Source organism: Plasmopara halstedii (assembly GCF_900000015.1).
Source record: "Plasmopara halstedii genome assembly, contig: Scaffold_444, whole genome shotgun sequence".
Lineage (NCBI taxonomy): Eukaryota > Oomycota > Peronosporomycetes > Peronosporales > Peronosporaceae > Plasmopara > Plasmopara halstedii.
In genome coordinates this window covers 384058-406259 of record NW_020187364.1, presented here as the reverse complement: position 1 = coordinate 406259, position 22202 = coordinate 384058, and the positions used below count along the sequence as shown (strand labels likewise).

The following is a 22202-nucleotide window of genomic DNA, read 5'->3' as shown; positions in this document are numbered from 1 at the left end:
ACGAAAATCAGAAAAAAGTGATCTTTTTGAGTGGCTTTTATTTTGTGAAGTACGGTATTTTATTTGCGTGGCGTGCGTCGTCTGCCCTTAAAAGTCATTGAAAAATTTAAGATTTAATGAGTGAGTGCTGGATCACCCCTCTTTAGACAACATCCAGTCCTAGAATATAATGTAGGGGATGCATATTACCTTCGAATTCAAGGCAACGAGCACCGCTCTTTATATTGAACTGACCCTGTCATCACTTTGAGATATGTGTAATCGTGGAAGCTACCGACGCATCTTCAGCGTTCTTAAAATTTTCTTACAAGCAATGCACTATGCGACGCACCAAGAATGATCTTAACACCATCAATAATGGCGCTCACTGCAGTGCTGGTCCACCCCAACATCAACGCACCAATGGTATTTCTGGTTTTCTTTGCGACGTAATTCAATCATGGTGATGTGGTCGGGGCTGTCGCGCTTGTAATGAGTCAAACAATTTTCGCCTGACTCAGCGATGCTTGATGAAGTCGTTAAATGGAATTTGGGTGGAGGCTACCGGACGGCTGCTGGGCGCTACATACGATCACTTAATCAGTATATAAGCGCTAGGAAGAAACGGTTCGGAGATTCTTATACTATTACACGAGGCCAGGAGATTCACGAGCCAATGCCCAAAAAACTTGTTTTCAAAGACGACTAAGCCAATGCCTGCGGTTAGTTACCGCTGCAGTTCGCTGAGTTGCCCATGACATCTTCAGTGACAAAACTGTTCCTGCTTTCCTGCGTTCGCGCTCGATAACTGCCGTCCACCGCATCTCTTTTTTTACCTCTTCGCACCTGCTGCTAACTGTAGCTGGTTGAGAGACCGTAAAAACATCCATCTAAGGGGTTTACAACCTGCGATGTTTTAACTTAGAGGACTGCTTAGAGGACTGTAGTCGTTTTGCGCCGTGTATCGATGTACACCCAGTGCTTCACGGCTTACAGTAAAGACTCTCTTTACTTTTCGTTGGAAAGACCTTAGAGTATAATTTCTTATTGCATACAGTCACCTGCGCGGACAACACTAACTCTGTGCGACTGAAGTTACTGTTGTGCCACGCCCCATTACTCGCGGCTCTGGGGTTCCCCGTCAGCTAACGACGAACCCATTGCTCGAAGTGAGTGAGTCTGGACTTGCTCTCTGTAATTTTGATGCTTTGCGTTTTTAGTTCAGGAGAGCTACATTGCATGTGGATTCCTTGTCCCCACGCAATTAAGCGTAAGCACCTAGCTGAAGTGCTCGATGAACTGTCAAAAGACGACTAACCACAACTGTGGAAAGACGCTCGTCAATCTCGTCTCCTTCAATATTTTAAGCTGATCTCGAATACGGAAACCATTTCATGTCCATAGCGTATGACACTGCCTCCAAGCTCAGCTTGCTTAAGCTCGTCGCGTTTGGCTCACAGATCTGGATCGCATACTTCTCGAAGGACGTTTCTCGTTACTACGTTGATCTAGTCCGTCTTCCTGATCACTGCCGAAGGCACAGCCCGCGCTACTGACCTTTTCAAGTCTGATTACTACAACCCAATATGGTTTGAATTGAAGACTTGGATTCAGCCACGTCTCAATGGCAATATGACCTCGAAGTTCGCCGCAGTGCAGATGACAAACATGTTTTGAATGTACCTCTACAGCCATTTCTACAAAAGCCTACGTTTCCGTAATCACCCCGGTAACGATTCACTACGACGTTAAGCACATGACTCGTTTTGAACTCTTCCAGTATGTGTCCTCATTCCTTAACAGTTTGAATGTTCGCCCTCCACTTGACAACTGGCTATGATCGAGGCTAATTCGGGAATTATGCTTCCGGCTATTGCATCTAGTGACCGTCACACCCTATCCCGCGTTGTCTACCGTATTTTAGTCTATGCTCGCCTCACTACAAGTGCTGCCTATAATAAGAGCCTTAAATTTCTACACGCTATGAGTAAGGCAAAGACACATCTTGGGTCATGTGGAGCCAATCTCACCTCGATCCAAGAAGTATCTTTTGGTGTTTTCTAGCTGGGTTCTGGCTCTTCATGTAATGACATCCACAGCCTATCATGTCCCACTCAAGCTACGTTCTCATGGATGCTGCCCCCGACTTTCTCGTTGTCTTGACAATCCCGTACATTCCAATAACACTCTTTGGGCTGCCAGGTTTTAGTTCATTCGCAAAAGATCTCCTGTAGCATGACAGTGTTCTCGACTTTCTGGAAGCTTTCGTTCAAGCTGTCCAAGCATTAGATTCTGATGACGAAGGGTCTCTAGTTCCTCACCTTCACTTCTAGGCTCGAGGCATGGACCTTCAAGGCGGTCTCACCTAACGTAAATGGGCTAAACAACCCCTGCCATCATTTCTATCACGATTTTTCTCACGTTAACAAGTGGTGGGTTGACAGGAAACCAACCTTTCAAGCCGACAAATACTCCAAGACAATGATAATTTCCTACATGCCTCGCATTTTCATTCTGGTCCCATGCTTCTTCAGAGTGGTCCGACTTCCGCAATGGAGTTAAACTACTCTTTAACGACGCACACCCATTTCAACACCTTCAAGGCGAGTCTTTACTTTTTGCAATACTGAAGTATTGTACAATCGTAAGTGGTTGTCAATACCTACCTAGGATATCTTGGCGCCTCCTTTCATGTGGTGTATGGACAGTTCATCTCAAAAATTGTGCAGCTTTCATCTCGGCCCTACCACGCCACTTTGACGATCCCTGGGGTCCGCAAAGGAATGGATGATCTCAACATTACCATAGACGCCGATTTTGACCAAGCATCGCCCACTCATCATAACGCCGGCTGAGCTAAGTTCTTTGACTGGATGATCAGCCTCGGGATAGCCGATTTCTGGCGCCTTGAAAACCCGGATAAGTGCGGATTCACGGGTCGAAACTCCAAGAATTGTATCGACTACTGCCTCGCTTCTATTGACTTGTACGACTAGTTTATTCGTTCGCTGACCATTTTTTTGAACAAGTCATTTGGCAATGCAGATCACACTCCAGTCGATTCTACTGCTTCATCTGATTCCATACCGACGGTAAAGTCGTGACCTCCAAATGCCCGCCTTCTTTACTTCGTTGCGAATGAATACAAGATCAAATTCTCAGTAACCTCAACCGTTTGGCTGGCACACTAGAACTAAACAGTAACCCGGGATTCTTGTCAGACGAACACAAACGAAGATCGTATCTTCATACGTCGGGAATATATGCGGCGGAATGATGCTACAGATATTCAGCTTCGGCTTCTACTCGTGATTGTGAAGAACTCATTGCGACATCCCCCCGAGTGATTACAATCGACTTCAAATAGACACCTCTCGACAAGCCTGTTTGGATTTCTTTACTGCATTTCGTGAACAAAACACTGTTTGAAAATTTTGATTTGGTACCACTTCAGGGGAAAACTTCTCCAATCATTTTTTCTGGGCTCCTACTGCGACGGAGCTAAAGCTATCGATTTTGTCAGTCGATACGCCTTTGGAATTGTCAAAGGACCCCGCTACCATCCTGTCGACCCACCGTCGATATTGGATCACGATCTTCCAATTGGATGCTTGTTTCTCTTTTTAGACCTCCAGATCGAACCTCAGCACTTCGACTCTACCAAACTTCAAGATATCCTCGGACACAGCCATCGGAAGCTCAAATTTGTCCAAGCCGATATGCTCGATGCGCCACTTGCAGCCAACGATTTTATTTTGCTGTACAGCATACCGTCCGCGGAAAGTCATCGTGTCCTGATGGACTACCAGCAGAATACTATCAGCTTTTTCCCGCTCAATAGGCTCATATTTTGGAGTTGATTTATGCCGCTCAATTCTGATAGGGTCGCATGACTAGGGTTCAACGCCGTGCCTTTATCTCCTTCTTTTTATAGAAAGGCTCACACTCGTACCCCAAGAAGTACCGACCCTTGACTTTGCTGAATCAATACAATTATATTCGATCCAAAGGCATAAGCCTATCGCCTGAATCAGGTTCTACTCGGTTTACTGAAACGAAGACCAGTTCGCTTTTGTGCCTGGATGTGACATCCGGCATGCACCTCGCTGTTTCCACAACTTATCTAATCACTGCCGCCACACAAGCTCGGCGATCCAGCCGGAGCTATTTGCCTCGACTTCGCCCAAGCTTTCGATAGTGTCAATTGGCGCGCCTTAGATCAAATTCTTATTCACTGGGGATTCCGATGTAATTTTCTGCATTGGATATTAAGGTACCCTCGTTCAAACATTGATCAATTCCTCACACTTCGACTTCTTCAGCTTAGGTGCCGGCGTGCATTAAGGTAAATCTTTATCCCCCACTTATTTGCGCTCTTTATTGAGCCACTGCTCTGCTATCCACGAGCTACTTGTACTAACACAGCCATCAGAATTCACACCACGTCCCGTCATATCATCAGCTTCGCCGATGACGTTACTAGCTTGGTTATTAACCTTTCAAATACTTTCCTATTCCATGTCGAATTCACGACTTCAGTACTGCGACTGGTATGCGGCTTAATGTAGGTATCACTGTAATTTTTGTTCAGACCGTGAATGTCCGCGGACTTCGAGCCTCAAACCCAAATTCTGGGTTAGGTGTTAGAGTTTTGAAGAATGCGAGCATATTACGCTTCTCGGTATTGCCGTCGGACCTAGCGTAACCCGCATTCCCAGCTAATCCAACTGCTCGTCCGCTTTCAGAAACTCTATGCTACTCGGAGACGGCGTGCACGCACTCTTACGGCTAGAGCGCTAATTTTGAGAATTATAGTTTTGTATACTCTTTGGCATTTCTGGGAACAGCCTCCGTGTCCAAACAAGAGTGCCTCAAGCTCAACCCGCTTATGCAGAATTATTTTCCAAACACTCAAATACTATGTGTGGTCCTGTGACGCGCAGCCACTTTTCAAGCTCATGGCATCCGGTTGACATTCTGGCTGAGGACATGACTTGCCCTCCGTCGCTACCTCGGTGGAGCTACTTCACATATACCTCATATGTCAGATAAATTCATCAAACCCGGAAGGACTACTCGGCTCTGCATATTTGGTTTATCCCCGCTCAAACTGCGATTGACGATGCATTTAATGACTAACGAATCTGGATTTCTTTTTATTTCACTTTCTCACCTGAAATCAACCTCTCGTTGGGTTGCCGATCCCCCATATCGGAGGGCTGCTATTGCTACATGGTGCTTCAAAATCATCGTCAATCTCCAATGTTCAAACCCGGTCTTGACCAGCTTTCATGGCCGATCTGAATTAAAGTACTTCTTTGCTTTACAAGAGCCAACCGTGCTTTAGCGCTACGACATAAAAAAAGAAGAGGCGTGCAACTATAAGCCATCAAGGTTTCAAGCAAATTTCAACTTTTTTTCGGCTATACAATTCTCCAATAGTCCCTAACTTACTCTTCTACCTACGCTCCTTGACTTAGTCCAAAAACTTGCTCCAAGACTAAACTTTACGATTTTCTGCTGCCACCTGAAACATCGGTATATGCGCTACATGACTGAATATCAAACGGTCACGACATCGTTTATGGCTGAAACACGGTTATCAAGCGCCCTTTGCTGGATCATGACCACCGCTTCTTCAGCTCTCAACCCCGGACGTGGTCCTCACCTCTTCCCATTGGTTGCTTGAACATTTTCTTCAACGTGACATTCTTCCGTTTTTTTTCGGATTTTTGTCCGAGACTAAAACATAATGGCCTTGCTTCTCGATATAATTCTTATTGGCTCACCGAAAGTACAAATTGTGCTTGTGGTCGTACCAACTTGGAAACTCCGTACCATTTCTTCTGGGAATTATGGCACAACGTTTATGGCGACTATTTCTTTCTCCGTTATCCCGACTATTTAAGTTTACGTTCGATTGGCTCCAAGTTCTCTTCCTTCATAAGGTGACTGTCCCAGAAGCCCAGCAAGTTTTTTGGTTTGCACACGCCTATTGGTCTCGTTAGTGTTGTCCACTTTGTCATTTCGCGAACACTTTGGCTCAACCGCAACAAGGCGATTTTTACGTCCCCCATGTTATAGTTCACGGTAAGGTTTAAGCGATGATTCGCCTCCACTTTCAGCTTCTGTTCAAGAGGTTGACCTATCCATAGAAGCATGATTATGTACGGCTTAAGACTCAGCTTTTAACCTCTAGCGCAGAATAGTATCAAGACTTCGATGACGATTCATTTCATCTTCTCGCAGAGTAACCTTGACATGGCAACTGTACAGTCTTCAGCTTTATTTTTTTAAGCTCGAATTTATCATCGATTTACCGAAGAATCAAGTTGTACCTTCTCTCAAAGTCAATCGCGCGCTTTCCAACTCAGTGAGTGATGTCTGCCGTTTGTACACACCAGTATATCGACAGATCCAGTTGCGCCTTCAAGCGTGTCAACAATGCGCTCTCCCAAACACCGCGTGTTTCTGCCACAGGCTACTCAAGATGTTAGTGATCTCCCATAAGCTTTATTCTTTTGAAAACCACACAAATTAGTATTAACCCACACATTACTCTGATATTTCGGTATTCAGAATATTCAAAAACGAAAGTGCATTGTAATAATTGTTGGAAGTACATTTAGTAACCACACCAAATAGGGTTGAAAATTTTGCTAGAAACGCCGAGCCCTGTAGAAACGTGCTGTTGGTTGTAGCAAGCGTTTCATTAATGTTTGAAGGGATTGTACTGCTGGTGATTACGCAGCTTGTTCCTTTCTGATACTTACAAACCGAGCTCTTTAAATCTGCAATTAATGAACATAAGTCTGCCTTTAGAGGAGTCAATGCAAAATCAATTTGGACTTCGTACCTCATTTGTTGTTGTGCAGATAACTTGGATAGCACTGTTTCGAACAAAGCATCATCATGATAGTACATTAGCGCAGCTTGAAAAGCGCGCAGGTCTAAGTTATACTTGTCGCAAATCTCTTTAGTCTTCTTGCCGGAGGCTTTTACATACTGTTGTGAAAGTTGAATCCGGAAATCTGCATCCGTCAGCTTTTCTTTGCGTAAATCAATAGCAATTCTTTCCATCTCAACCGTTAATGATGGAATCAGCTCTTCCATGACACTTATTACCACCGTGACGTCAATGTTGGGTTTTTCCTCTTTCTGTATTGCGAATAAATCACAAAGGATGTTAGCAACCCAACGATATTTGTCTCATTGAATCGACTCACCCACACCGACTTAGCTCCAGGTATCAGTGATTCGCGCGAGCCCGTAGCCTTCCATCTCAGCCTCCCGAGCTTACGTACAAAATCATCAATAGATTCTGCTTCAGCTACTGAAATTTTGCCATCAGGACCTCCTCCACGCAGCGTTCCTGTGATAAGTTCCTGCATGGCTTCTTGGACCTGCTCCTTGGTCACGTAATTGTTGCGGAAAACAGCATCTTGCACCTTTTCTAGTGTCGATTCAAACTCAATACTCATTTTTAGTGCACGTTGCTCGGGTGATAATTTGAGCTTGCCATTGTTCGCTTTCTTTTCGTCTTCCACGCTCCGCTCAAGGTTCTCCAGCATGCGTGCCACAAAGACGGTCATGTTTTGGTCAATCTGCTCATACAGACGCAGTAGTGCCGAAACATTCTGAATCGGATTGACGTCATATCCACTTTCTTCCTGTTTCTTCTGCTCGCTCTGAGCTTCATTCTTGCTTGATATTGCCAATGCAAAGGCACCACTTACTGCCACTGCTATACTTACACGCTTTGCTTGGCTCGTTAAGGATGTATTTAAACCAGTAAATTTTGTGCTGTGCGTGACTCTTGCACATATATTCGTATCAATGACATTATCACCTCTTAACGGCTGGCTTACTCGCAATATGCGTCGCAACGCAGTTGTCACCTTGCTTACTTTCATTTCCATAGACAAAAGCTGTATACAAATCAAGAATGTGTGTGACGTACACAACATCCGGCGTTATGCGGATGAACCACCCAATGAGATACCAGTCTACCTAAATCAAATATGAGCGAGCTATTGCTACGTACAGAAGCCGTGACAGAGGTAAAGCTACACCCTGTGGTCGTACTTCAGGCTTTAGACAGTTCACTCCGTCGACCTGAGGGACAGGATCGTGTTATTGGCACATTGCTAGGTCATGTCGAGGGAAGTGTAGTGGAGATTACGGGCTCTTTTGCTGTGCCACATCTGGAGAATGGCGACGAGGTGGCAGTCGGCCGCGACTATCACACAAACATGTACGAGTTGCATCAGCGTGTGAATGAAAATGAAGTGGTCGTTGGATGGTATGCTGCTGGTTCAGGCAAATTGGACGACCACTCGGCACTTATTCACCAATTCTATAGCTCAGTTTGTGAGCTACCCGTGCATGTGGTGCTGGACACGAGTTTGCAAAACGATAAGCTCGATGTTTCAGCCTACGTGTCTCCACCGCTTGATAACATGAACACAGCACTCGTTTTGCAGTTCAAACAAATCCCAGTGGTTCAAAAGATGTCTGAGCCTGAAGCCATTGCTTGTACGTCGTGTCATTGACTTTATAAGGTATTGTTTTGCGGTCAAGTAACGTTGTTTGTGCTTTGTAGTAAATGCGATGGCTCCAAAGGAAGCAGAAAACAAAGCTGTGGCACTACCTAACGAGTTGGAAGCATTGGAAGCGACAATGGAGAAACTGTACACATGTATTGACGGTGCCAGCTCGTTCGTAGCCGATGTTGTAGCTGGAAAACAACCAGCAGATGCCAAAATTGGGCGTGAGATTTCTGACGCCCTTGCTGCAATTCCAATGCTCCGCGAAGAACAATTTGACCAGATCTTTAACACAGGACTACAGGACCTGCTTATGGTATCTTACCTGTCTGGCCTCACTCAGGCACAGCTATCGATGGCTGAAAAGCTCATCAATACTTAACTCTTAAACCTTTTAGTCTACTAGATGTAGATTTTAGAAAGCCAACAAAAAATATTGCTGTAGTTCGCCTTCAATCCATTTCTGCATATATGTGGCTGAGTGACTCTTCAAGTGTGCACATTCATTTAAGCAATTCGTATATGCTAGCCGATAACACGTCTCTTAACCAGACAAATGGCTTCTGGATCATCTTCGAATGTGTCATCACCAAATTCGTCGGACATTGATCCCCAGTCTAATGAATCTAAATCGTCATCCGATTCTGAGTCGACAGATTCGGCGACTTCGACAAATCAACAACGCCCGCGTTTGCGACGTCGATGGAGAAATTGTCATCTTCAATCGAATAGCACGAATGCTGTGCTGCCACGTGCCAAACCTGCATCGACTTCCCTCTGGACAACACGTGAGAAGCAATTTGAAAAGTTTCGATCCAGTCTCCTATCGATGCCCGTTCCTGATGGAGTCGGGCGTATTAAGAAGGCGAAAGGCTTTTCATTACACATCATGTCAGCTTTGATTTGGGTGTTACCCGACTCTCTTTTGCAATCGTCGGCAATTCCAGCGACCAGTGATCCAAATGAGAGTGACAACGAAAGTGAAGAACCACTTCTCACTTTGGGCGTCCACGTGAGTTTGTTCCATGCAGAGTCCAAGCGCTTTTTTGGCAATACGTGGGTTAGTCCAGAGCTTGCAGTCGACCCATTTGCGATCAAGCAAATTCGAGAAACTAAAGACGGCACGCTGCGGTATGTCATTGAGAACGTCTCATTAAACTTTCGTGCGTATTTTATTTCAGACATTGTGGACACCAACTGCATTGGTGTACTGGAATTTGTGGCGTATGAGAAGGACCCAGACTCAAAAGCGACTATCCAAGTGGCTGGATGTGGCTGGACGATCCTTCCGCTCTTTTCACGTCAACAAACGCCACAGGAGGGTATCTTAAACGGATCCGCATCTCTTCCTTCCGCCTTTTCCTTAACCACGAGCGGAGACTCGGCCAATGTGTTTATGGGAAGTCCTCGTTTGTTATGGGAGCTCAATTCAGATGCTTGGAGTTCTCAAGACAAATATGACGGGAGCAAGTTATATTACCAGCTCAGCCAGTATGATCCAATGCTAAATGTCGCCACATTTGTAAGAAAAAATGAGCTTGTGAGCGCTCTGGATCCAATCCCAGGCTTGAAAAATGGCAACTTGGCTAATCTAGACGTTGGCAACAAGCCAGAAACACTGCTTCAAGACGATGAAGACGTAAGCTATGAAGACACGTTGGCATCGTTTGTCAGACTGTCGTCGCTTGTGCCCAAGTCGATACAAGTCGAAGAGCCATTTGAATTGAGCGTGGCTGCTACGCGCGTGGTTGTCAATATGCGTGATGAGATTGAAGCAAATTTAGTTGCACGGTTGAGGATCAGTCGCAAGGCTATCTACGAAGGTGCAATGAGTGTGGTAGGCGAAGTGTCTGCTCGTGTACTTAAGTTTGCTCTTCACAATGGACGTTGCTTTCGAACTCGACAATTTACCGTACCGCTCAAGGCTCATCCAAATGGTGGCGACACACTTATGTGTGTTCGCAACCAGTCCAGGTTACGAGGCTTTGTCTTTCATCCAAACATGGCAATCGTGGTTGTACTACAATTCACTGTTCATTTTCGGATCATCTGGCCAGTTAAGCTTAAGCAACAAGCTCTGGAAGCAAACAAACCTCCTCTACCCGAAGAAGATGTCGTTTTGGTGACAATGGGTGCACGAGCACTCGTTCCAAGTGACGGTAAGAAACTGTACTTGTACGACAAGTACCATCTCGCGACAGCAGCGTCTGCAGAACCACTGACAGTACTAGATGGCGTACCACTACAAGCGCAAGCAGAGCAACGTCAGGTTCTCCACGTCGACCTTCTGTCAGGAGCTCCTTGTCGTCCATACTCGGACAATACGTTGTACACTCCACCAGATCAACTGACACGGTCACTTTACAGCCGCGAAGTATCGCTCAAAGACTCATTTGCGTTTTGTGATCTCATGCTTACGCTAGATGAAGATATCACAGTCACCGAGAAACCGAGTGAACATTTAATAACTCCGTCACCACCTTGTGAAGAAGAAAAAGAGAAAATTGAAGACTGTGCTGCTGATCTATGGGCGAAAAAGCTACTGAACAAAGCGAATGACAACCCGTTGCTGGCTCAGACGCTCAACGCGCTAGCTACGTCTCCTCTGAAAGAGAAAATTTCAGCTGCGAAACCTCCATCCCCATCAAAGAAACATAGCACACAACTTGCGGTTTCCACGACTCAAATTCCGGATGTCCCGATAACGGAGCTTAGCCGTGCATCCAAGACGCTATTGAGCCGGTACGGCTACATGGAGTCTCACGACAAGCCACTAGACTCTCCACCTAACAATCAAACGGCACACGATGAAAGTAAAGGCCGACAAAATTCTGATCGCATGGCTAAGTCCATCGAAACTGAGGTGAACGATCTATTCAAGGCCAACGAGATCCGTTTTCATTTTGCAGCTTTTAAAGCAAATAGTCGTGAAACTCAAAAGAATGTTTATAACCCAGCACCCTCGCGAGTGTATTTTACCTTTCAATTCTACCATTTTCCTCCGACGCGCTCAGAAACGTTGCGTTTGAGCAAAGCCTTTGACAATGGAGCTTGTAAGGATATCCAAACGTTTCTTCTTATGCGTGATAAGATGGTCAATAAACCAGCACTAGCGATCCAATTTGATGTCGACACAACTGCAAGTATGAATCCTCTCGAGACGCGTCACTTTGCTGAATACTTGAAATGGCACAATCTATACGTCGACGTGTGGGATGCGGACAGTCTTTTTCAACTTGGTACAATTATCATACCTCTGCATGAACTGCTTCGACAAGGAACTAAAGTCAAGAAATTTCAAGCTGAAGTCGAAATCTTGCCACCACTGGAAGCCACGACCAGATGTCGAGATGTCTTTACTTTTCCTGACACAACGAATAGAGCGGATAAATTCGAAATCGGAAGGATCCAACTCCTCATGAGCTGCTATGGAGTAAAAGGAGAGCATTTAATTGATCAACAGGCAACATATGCAGATCAAGATACGACAGTACAGACTCACAACCCACAACCACAAAAAGCCAAGAATTGCGTTTGCGCTCGTCCACTGGTCGAAACAAACGCTGAGCTCCATCGCCGATTGTCTGAAAATGGTTTTTATAATGAGAATACGGAGAACGTTCAGACATTGCAGCGTCGGTCGCGTCCAATGTGTCTCAAGAAATCGACGCTGACACCAAAAGAAATTGACATTCTATGCAATCTGTTTGGATCTCGTAATGCTGAAAGAAACTCAACTACATCCCACTCGACGCGAATCAAGTGCGATTTCAAGAATAAAACGGGATTACTAGCTCTGTTGTCGATGCGACCACCCGATATCAAGTCCAACCGAGCTAATGAAGCGGCAATTTCTGTCAATAAGCATCACACAGCCGTACAGGTAGAAAAAACGACTAATGTTGATGATTGTAGCAATGAAAACCGTTTAAATTACATAGTGAATCTAGCAGCGCAACACCAAAGCGCCTTAGCTCATGCGTTTGCAGGTATGGACATTAATCATGACGAATATTTAACTCCAGACGAGTTTTTTAGAGCAATACAATCCCTGGGTTCGGCGTTAGGGGATCTTTCCGAAAAAGACGTCAAGCTTCTGTTTGATTTACTGGATTCGAACCAAGATGGCAAGATTGCGTATCGTGAGCTGAAACAGTTTGTAAAGGAGCCAATTTATTTGTCAAGAACAAAGTGGCACGATCAGATCAAAACGATTCTCGAACGTGCAAAGGATAGAGGTATTTCTGTTTATGATGTGTTTGCTGAGCTGGACGTCTTGAAAGATGGAAAGCTCTCGTTTGATGCATTTGATCGTGGACTTAAGCAGTTAGACGATTCGTCACGTATTAACAGTGAAATTGTGCAGAGTTTCCTTATGGAATCGAAACAACATCACGAAGGCACTATTTCATACATCGAATTTTTAGAATCTTTTGGAATATCTAGCGATGCAAATAAAGAAGAACTCGCGAACGAAACATTCAAAGAAATGACTGAAAGTATACGTGGGATAGTCAATCGGTTAGATAAGCAAGGAATTGAGTTTCGAGAAGCTTTTGCACATTTTGATACGGATCGGAACGGTACTTTGTCAATTGACGAGTTTTCAAAGGCATTATCTCGACTCATACAAATTGATGGGAGCACGAAAGACACATTGAAAGCAACTGAGCAAGATCTACTGACAAAATTTATGAAAACAGTTAAGACTGACGGAGATGGAAAGATTAATTACCATGAGTTTTTGACGGCATACGGCGTCACAGCTATGGACACGCAACACGAGACAGCTCAGAGTACACAAGCAGCCCGCCTTGAAGCAGAGAGGAAGCTTATCAAGCTGATTGGTCGAGCCATGGATCGTGGGATGACTTTGAAGCAAGTATTCGATCAGCTCGACGCGATTCCAGACGGTGGGATCTCTGTATTCGACTTTCAGCAAAATCTAGAAAAGTTGCTATTAGCACAAGAAATGAGCCTTGATGACGCTCAACTTATCACTGATCGCTTTAATGTGATAGAAGACGGAATATTTTCTCGAGAAGAATTTCAGGAGTTCGGTGCTGAAATAAGTAAGAAACAGCAGACTCTGGCTACATACTTTGCTCCTCACTTGGAGAAATTATCGAGTCTTTCTTCAAAAGTAGCAAACGATTGTTGGACATCGGTATGTCAAGCAGAAATGAACATATCATTGCTAGAAATGGAGACTAAAGTGTGGCCATTGATGTCGTACTTCGACTTTGTAAGCGAAGATGGCAGCGTCAATGCTCACGAGTTGCGAAAGTGGTGTTCATCAGTCGAGTGTGCATCGTTAAGAAAATCAACAGACAGCTATGCCGCTACAGAGCGATTCAAGCAGCTACTACTGACTGCACAAAGTCAAGGGGTAGATTTGCAAGCGAGTTTTGCGCACTTTAATGAGGATCAAGACGGCAAATTAACGCGATTTGAATTCAAAAGAGGGTTAAAAGTTCTTGAATCGTTCCAAGACATGAGTGAAGCTGAGTTTGACGCATTGTGGAATGGACTGGACAAAGATAACAGCGGAACGATTGACGTGGAAAAGTTTAGGACCCTTCTGACGGAGTTGAATAGTGTAGCAGAACATTTACATAGCGATAATGAGACTGAGCCATATCTGCCTCCGGTTATCATTTCCTACCAACAGAGCACCATGGAGAAGCTGCGAAAGCTGCTACTCCACGCTGAAGCTAATGGAATTGAGTTGACAAATTATTTCGCCCACTTTGATACCAACAAGAACGGAGTAATGACAACACAAGAGTTTGGTAAGACTATTAAACAGCTTCCCGGTTTTGACGACATTTCTGATGAAGAGATCTCAACATTTGCTAAAATTCTTGATAAGGACGATAGCGGAAGTGTATCGCGTGAGAAGTTTGATGCCTTTTTGAGAGATTCGACGCGATCTCTTATCGATGGTGTCGAGGTCTATGATGAAGATCCCAAATTTTCTATCGCGGCTTCTAATGATGCTTCGGAAAGTAAAGATCTTGAATTATCGGCGTGTGCAGATGAGATGGGTCATCCTAGCGATTCGATAAATAAGGATGCTGTCAAGACGGAACAAGAGCACGAAGAAGCTTTTAAATCTGAACAGTCTCTTTGTCAGATCTTAGAAATAAGATCTGAAGGAAATAGAAACCCATTAGAAGAAAAGGTCGATATCTCCGAAGATAAAAGCGTCTTTGGTGGAGCAGAAAGGATTGGGACGAGTATTCCACTCACCGAACAAGTAATATTACCTCGCTCGTTATCTGAAAAATCTCCTGATGGTCCACCGCCGCAAACGGAAACCAAAACGGATGATACTTCACAAGTCAATTTTAAATTGACAAAAGAGGCAACGAAAGGTCTGTCACAATTTAAGAAACTACTCCAAACAGCATTTCAAAAGGAAGTCACTGTGCAACAATCTTTCAGTCATTTCGACAAGAAAGCTGATGACTTCGTGTCGTACAACGACTTTAAAACAGGACTACGCGAGCTAGGTTCTGACTTTGTTAATCTCTCGGATAATGACATTCTTTTGATGGCCAAAACGTTAGACAGCAAGCAACGGAACGGACTTTGTGTGGAAGACCTGATGACTTTTTTTGAAATTCCAGACACAAGCGAACATTTTAAAAACAATGCCAAATCTACCATCGCTGAAAATGAAGCAACATTTACTTTTAACGCCAGCGAAGTGCCAATTCAGACGCCACGAAATCGTTTTCCAGACGTTGAGACTTCCAAATCATCAACAGACTCGAGTACAATCGTACAAGAGAACACTCAAAGAGTTGATATACCAACCGTCAGAGCTACACCGAGAACTGAGGTATCAGCTGCAGACAATCTTGCGTGCAATTATCCTTTTCACAGTGATCCTGAAATACGAGCTGTTGAGTTGAAGGTTCGTCAAATTGCTGTGAAAGCTTATCAACGTGGAACTTTGCCGCTCCGAGTTGTAACAAGATTTCTAGAAGATGCCGACGATCATCGTGGTCGAATTCCTGGCGATAATGGACGAGAAAAATCTCGTCAAAAGCGCACCGAATTGCGTCGAGTGGAATTTCTTCAAGTCTTAATGGAGCTTGGATTTACATTGCTCTCGGATCAAGACAAAGAAGACGACCCCCATTATGAACCCAAAATGAACGATCATCTCTACGCACGGCAAATTGAAAGACTAGCACGGTACCGACAACAAATGAAGAGCAACCAGGATAAAGAGCATAAACAGTTGGTTCGAGCTATCACCAAGACAACAAAACAGCATTATTACGACAACCAAGAAGCTGAAGACAGTCTTCGTCGATTTGAAGACAAAAAGACAAAGTTGTTACATATCTTGTCGTATTACCGCGAAGGTCAAAAGAAATCGCTAGTTCATTCACTTCTTCGTCAACAAGTCACAACGTCCTTAACGTTATTCCCATCGTTCGGCGATCTCTTGTTTTTTGAACTTTCGTTACGAAATCCATATAATCACAACGATCGCTTTAAAGTCGAAATTCTGCTTCCTTCATCTCGAGACCCTGCAGTCATCTTGGACCTTGACATCGTACGAAATAGTGACGAATGGACATTTTATCGTGAGAATCTACCACTTGCTTTTGGTGTTATGGACTCAAGTGCTCATATCGAAGACGAAATGATTGATGACCAGAATGAAGTAGTTCTCGAACCTAACGATCATCTTCAAATTCCAATGCGTCTTCGATGGCTTGATATGACAGATCGAATTAGGAAACAAGGAGCCACAGTTCCCATTTCAATTGTCATTAAAAGCTGTTCACTTGGTCAAACAGTTGCCCTCTTTAATATTCAATTACACCCGCAACCATTTACGTGTCATCGTGTCCTGCGCTTTTCTCAACCTGCATCATCTATATGGCGCTGGAAATTGAAATATCCACGTGATAAATTTATTGTGTGTATGGATCCAAGTGTTGCTATGGAAGAACTACGTGGTGGACAAGAAGATTTGTTTAATCATGGCATTATGAGCTTCAAATGTCGCGTTGGGGACTATCCTGCACTAGAAACGTTCTTTATTGTACTATACGACGACAAGTATCATGCTCGGACGTATGAAGTATGGCAGGTTCAAATTCAATCGAAATTACGAGTAGATGTACATGCAATTTTCGGACAAAGTGTGCAGCATGAACTTGTGATTAAAAGTGACGAAATTCCAGCAAATCAGCACGTGAAGTGTTTTACACCAATGTATCACCATAAACTGATACAATTTCGACCTGCTCAAGTGTTTACACTAGTCCCTCAAGCATTAAATCGCATTGAATTTAATATTTGTGCAGTAGAATGTGGAGGAGAGTCACAAAAGGTGATTCTTGTTAATCTCGTGGATATTGAGACACACGAACTTGTTGGTGCGTGGAGCATTCATGTGACACTTGCGCTTCCAGTCATTACAAAGACATACGAATTGAACTTACCACTTGGTCGAGCTGTTCAAAAAAAGATTTCGTACTTAAATCCTTGGGATCAACCACAGACAATTCGACTGCGCTCTAGTGCACCAAATCTGTTAATACCCCGTGAATCTGAGGTACGATTGCCTAGTAATGGTCAAGCTTTCATACGCATTGCTTTTGCTGCTCGAGATCACTTGACTGCAGTTTCTCAAGCCATTTATCTGTTCATTAACGATAAACGTACCGATCAGAACGAAGAGTGTTTGCTGTTTCAGGTTACGTATGTATAACAGCTGTGGGTACATCCTTAATGTTCAAACGCCAGTCTATATAACAGGAGAGCCAGTCAATAATAAATTATCAGCTTCAAGGGAAGAAAAAAACGATTCATTTGAGAAAAATATCAATAGTTTAACTTAGATCAATGATGATTTCTTGAAATTAAAAGCCGGAAAAAGTCTCATTCTAGTAAATCAAGCTGATAAGAAACCTGGAAGCCATCGTCAATGAGCCGGATTCCTATAAATCATTTACATAAGTCTGATTCTGAGATATGTGATGTACGGAGAGTATAGAGGGAAGAAAAGAATCACCATCAAGATGAATCTTCGCTCATTTTCCGATCAGCTACCATACACACAGATTCGTTATGCGCAAAACATTCTTGCTCGTGGCTTTCGTTGTTTTTGCAGCTATAGCCGCTGAGATATCGGCCGAGACCAAAGATTCAAAGAGAAATGTTGGCTCCGAGCTCAAGATTGATAGTCAACGTTACCTCAAGATCAAGCCGACCGCTGATATCGGAAATGAAGAAAGGGGAGCTGTCGATAAAATTTTTGGAGCTCTAACCGAATTCTACAAGGACTTTGTAGCACTCATTAAGTCCAGGGCTATGCGACAGGCGCAGCGAATAATGGCAATCGTGAATGGAAACAGCAAGAAATCTGCTTAGTGAGACTAGTTAGAGTTGGTTTAATAGATTTTGATGAATATCACGTTTCTTTAGCCGAAAATTGAATATGAATCCAGTTGATGTAAAGAAGCGATTTTCCATTAATAACTAAGTCAGCTAAAAAATCAAACTGTCCGTGATTACCTACACTTTTCGACCAAAATGCTAGTGATGGTCATGATTTGTGCTCTCTTTGCTTCGTGCTTGCGAATGAATGATATGGATGCATAACGAATAGTGGTGGAACTGGACAGCAAGAATGATGCTAATTTGTGTTTTCGACGAAAATTGAATACACACCGTGCTATATACGACCTATTGATCCTAAGAATCTTCTAACCGTTCTTTTTGTAAATTGAGGCAAGCTTATTGCTAAAAAATGCAATTTATAAGCATCATCGTTATCATGCTCGCAATAAACGAGGCAGAGTCTGACAAACCTCTGTAGCTTTGATTCTATCTACATGAGCTATTTCTTGTAGTCGCCGAGGTTGTCATTGGTGCTCTGCTTGCGAACATGCACACCATGCACCCCCCAACCATGTGGGTTTTGTTCGACTGCGATAACGAAAACAACCACGAATCAAGTTTGTATAATGGCCCTTTAACGGTATTGAATGCTACGCCCTCGCTTAAGAGGAGAGATGGAACAAACGGGGACGGCTTTAGTACAGGTCGCACCTCCTCCTTAAATACGGTGACTGTAACCGCCTCTGTAAGAAGATCTGTTGTTATTGCTGATTGTGGTTCTACAACCCACCGTTAATTTACGATACCTTGCTCGCAACTTACGAGCTAGAAGGGGCCAACTTTCTCTACAGAAAGCGCAAGAGTCAGACCGACTCTTTACCGGATCATCATACCGTAATTACGGTTTCAATCTGTCTGAAGTCGCTCGCCATGCTGGTGCGGAGCTTCAACACGCCTATGCGTGCGAACTTTCTGCTCAAACTAAGAGCAAAAAAGCTCTGCAAGCACTATCTCGACCCACCGATAACCACTTACCAGATGTGGTATTCGTGCTTGGGGCAGTTGTGAATAGTGGAACACGTACCCTCCGTTAGAAATGCATTGAGTGGTGAAAGTGCCGCTGAGCTTATAACTCAGATCGCGCACTAAAAGAGAAATACACGATGCCTCACCCATTTATAGGCTTTACAAGACATATTCAGCGAAGCGGACATCTGTTTAAAGCGTCACCTTAAGCTCAATGTGCAAAGTACAAAGATTCTGAGATGACTTCAAGTTCCTACTGTTTACACCCTCTCTTCACTCCATGAGACTGCTATAACAGTAACCGAGATGACTTCAAGTTCCAACTGTTTACACCCTCTCTTCACTCCATGAGACTGCTATAACGGCAACCGAGCAAGAGCGTCTTACTCGTGTTAGGCTGGATGCCTTTCGCTTATGTGAAGCGCGCTCCCTGCATCATCTCAAATGAATTTATAGACCGATGTTGCACTAGGACGATGTGCTTCTACGATGTGGCGCAACTTTGTCGAAGTGAATCTCAACCCCCATGAGTTTCAGACTGAGGGTAACCTTTTCACTTTTTTGGTGCTGATCGCGGCAATAGTGCACCTGCAGACCCACCTAACGCTACAAGTGAAAGCAAGCCATTTCATTTTTTTCGAGTAGTGTCAGCGGAGGTCGATCCTCTCGCGGATACCTCGTGTTCATAGCGTTGCGCACATTGCGCATAACGCTCACTCTCATCGAAATCAGATTACTAGTTTTGTGACGAGGTGTGGCCGGGCTGATTTTATCATGTCGCCCCCCACCAAATCGTTTATGCAAAATGTATGAAGCTTGTAGAGGCATGCACTACATTATTTATAGCAAATTGATGAGTGGGGGCAACTCCCTCCACCACCATGGCCACTCCGCACCAGTGCTTTGGTGATCATCATAATTTCGACTGACCATCTGTTTGTTAGCGGCTAACATATTTAATCCGGCGCCGCGCACCTTGAACAATATGTCTCATAACTTCGCTGCAAAGCGCGGATTATATGATGACGCAATGACAACTGGCAACCCGTGCTGGCGAAACATTATTATTTGCATAGCTTGACTGTGTTCTATTGCCGCTGTCAGCAGCGAGATGAGCCATCTTACTGAGAGGGCTGACAAAGTCTACAAAACGGACATTACCCGTCTTTTAGATAATCGTCAAATATGATCATAGTCATGGCCTGCCAGCTCTCTGCCAAAACAGAAACGCTGGCCATATATGCCGCATTCAAGTAGGGATTGAGCCGTTAGCACATTTCACCAGGAGCAAATATGTGCTTACCCACTTATCCATGCTGAGCCACCAACACATAGCACCCACAAAGCAGTATGTCGTTTCTCTTCCAAGGTAGACCCCCACATGTGTTTCGAATAGAGTTCTGTACATGATATTCTTTTGCGGAGCGCCACTACGTGCTGAGTTCATGTTAACCAATACTGTAGTGCAACAAGCCTTGAGACAAGACATTGTGCTGCATGACTGCAACCGTGCGCTTTGATAAAAAATGACATCTGGGCTCTCAACTTGTGCTTCTACAGCTTTCAGCAGCACAACACATGTTAAGTTGACCCGTACGCTTTACGTATCTTATCAATTCGCGCCGTCATGCAACAATTTATGTGGACGGGTCGGGGCAAAAATGCATTAGCCAACACATCAAGCCGACCCGATTTATACCTAACCTGAATGATATACTCAGCAAAAAAGAATAACCATCTTGAGTTTTAGGTGAAATGCGCAATGACGACGTCGCGGTGAAAACGATGCATGACATGTTCTGTAATGATCTTCAATGGCTTGGAGCCATGCAGGTGAACCCTGAATTCGATGAGACGTTGTGATGAACTTCATAAGCAGGGTAGTACTTCTCAGCAGTATTTTAGCTGCCAAGACTCAAGTACGACCGCGCTTCATGTTCATTGGAAAATATTTGGAGTATAACGCACTCTATTGCGAAGACTGAAGCGTCACAGTTGCGGGGTGTCCATTCTGGACTCGGAAAAGCCAGCGTTGAGAGTGAATGAGGTTTTCTGTCGCAGCCTTAAATACTGACTACTCTGCCGCACCCCAACAGCACATAATATTATAAATAATTGCGAGAGATTATGCCATCTCGACATAGTTTGTCCTATTTTGCCCAAGTAGTTGACCAGGCCAAGCCACTTCATCAAGCTTCTTCAGGGTAGAGTCACTGGTCATTCTACAATGGTCTTCATCCTTGTGAGATTGCCTGCAGACTCTTACTCTGTATGGAGCGACCCGATAGGGATGATGTCGACGAATACGCAATTGTCCATATCGTGTCCATATCGTGACTGGCTTTTTAGAGCGCATACACTCGAGTACCGCTCGCACATGCTCTGTTAAAAAGTTGACTTTCCGTGCTCTGCACTATTATACACAAATATGCTGTTAAAATAGAATTGTGCGTAGCCAGCCTGTGGCCAGACAGCTATCACCTGGCGATTGAATGTTAGTGGTGAGTTTAACAGTCTCGGCAGCATAACCAGCTATTCACAGAGCATCCCGCATGGTATACTCATCGCAGCGAGAGGAGATCGCTGGTCCTCATCAGCGGTTGATGATGAACTTCCAAAAGGTTGAGGCACTGAACATAGCGCAGCCGACCATACTGTTTTTCAGCTGATCCTTTCTCAGTATATGCGAAACACCGTATTTGTGAATGCATCTAGCTTATTTTAAGCACGCACAATTCGCAACTTACCTTTATCCTTTCTAATACCGAAGAGTGAAGAAATTACCATCTCTTACCAATCCGCTTTGTGCTTTGCACGGAAAAAGGCGACTCTCACAACACACTATCCCCGTGGTAAGAGGCATTGCCGTCTTACGAAATTATTTGTCTGGACTTCACAAAGAGCGGGATGATTAAATTAACCCGCAAAAACGTTGGGCTGTAAGTACCACCCCGCTTAATATTATCCCTTCTTTATGTTAGGGTATGGACCACGACCTTCACTAGACAAACAGAACCAAGAGGCCCCAAATGGCTACTGGTATCGGCTATATCTTGCGAGTGGTTCGTCGTCCGGGAGCCCGACTCTTAGCCGAGAGCAAAGGGCGCACACAAAATTCGAATATTTCATCCAATCTCAATGAAACATCGGAGCAGGAGGGCTTGATGCCAGCCACACTCATTTGAAGACCCTTGATGAAGATGGTAATCGCTACTGATTAGACACCTTTGCAGCGATTATCATTGCTAACTCAGATACCGTCCGCTAGTTCCCGCCTAT

The 22202-nt window shown here is 44.2% G+C and overlaps 6 protein-coding genes across 6 annotated transcripts; 4 read left to right on the top strand and 2 right to left on the bottom strand.

The window, feature by feature from the left end:
- Positions 1–320: 320 nt before the first annotated feature.
- Positions 321–688, top strand: PHALS_10042 (uncharacterized protein; the record flags this gene model as incomplete). The annotated part of the gene is made up of 2 exons (XM_024725395.1): positions 321–405; positions 501–688. 2 exons carry the CDS (start codon positions 321–323, stop codon positions 686–688), a joined length of 273 nt encoding a protein of 90 aa, XP_024576176.1.
- Positions 689–1342: 654 nt separating this feature from the next.
- PHALS_10041 (uncharacterized protein) lies at positions 1343–1674 on the bottom strand (the record flags this gene model as incomplete). Its single annotated transcript, XM_024725394.1, has 2 exons — positions 1343–1392; positions 1455–1674. The coding sequence occupies 2 exons, from the start codon at positions 1672–1674 to the stop codon at positions 1343–1345; spliced, it is 270 nt and encodes an 89-aa protein (XP_024576175.1).
- Positions 1675–6748: 5074 nt separating this feature from the next.
- PHALS_10040 (uncharacterized protein) lies at positions 6749–7898 on the bottom strand (the record flags this gene model as incomplete). The annotated part of the gene is made up of 3 exons (XM_024725393.1): positions 6749–6770; positions 6836–7137; positions 7206–7898. The coding sequence occupies 3 exons, from the start codon at positions 7896–7898 to the stop codon at positions 6749–6751; spliced, it is 1017 nt and encodes a 338-aa protein (XP_024576174.1).
- Positions 7899–8000: 102 nt separating this feature from the next.
- PHALS_10039 (eukaryotic translation initiation factor 3 subunit f-like) lies at positions 8001–8907 on the top strand (the record flags this gene model as incomplete). The annotated part of the gene is made up of 2 exons (XM_024725391.1): positions 8001–8514; positions 8582–8907. 2 exons carry the CDS (start codon positions 8001–8003, stop codon positions 8905–8907), a joined length of 840 nt encoding a protein of 279 aa, XP_024576173.1.
- A 174-nt stretch (positions 8908–9081) lies between these two features.
- On the top strand, positions 9082–17265 carry PHALS_10038 (EF-hand domain pair; the record flags this gene model as incomplete). Its single annotated transcript, XM_024725390.1, has 1 exon — positions 9082–17265. One exon carries the CDS (start codon positions 9082–9084, stop codon positions 17263–17265), a length of 8184 nt encoding a protein of 2727 aa, XP_024576172.1.
- A 359-nt stretch (positions 17266–17624) lies between these two features.
- On the top strand, positions 17625–17927 carry PHALS_10037 (RxLR-like protein; the record flags this gene model as incomplete). Its single annotated transcript, XM_024725389.1, has 1 exon — positions 17625–17927. One exon carries the CDS (start codon positions 17625–17627, stop codon positions 17925–17927), a length of 303 nt encoding a protein of 100 aa, XP_024576171.1.
- Between the last annotated feature and the right edge of the window lie 4275 nt (positions 17928–22202).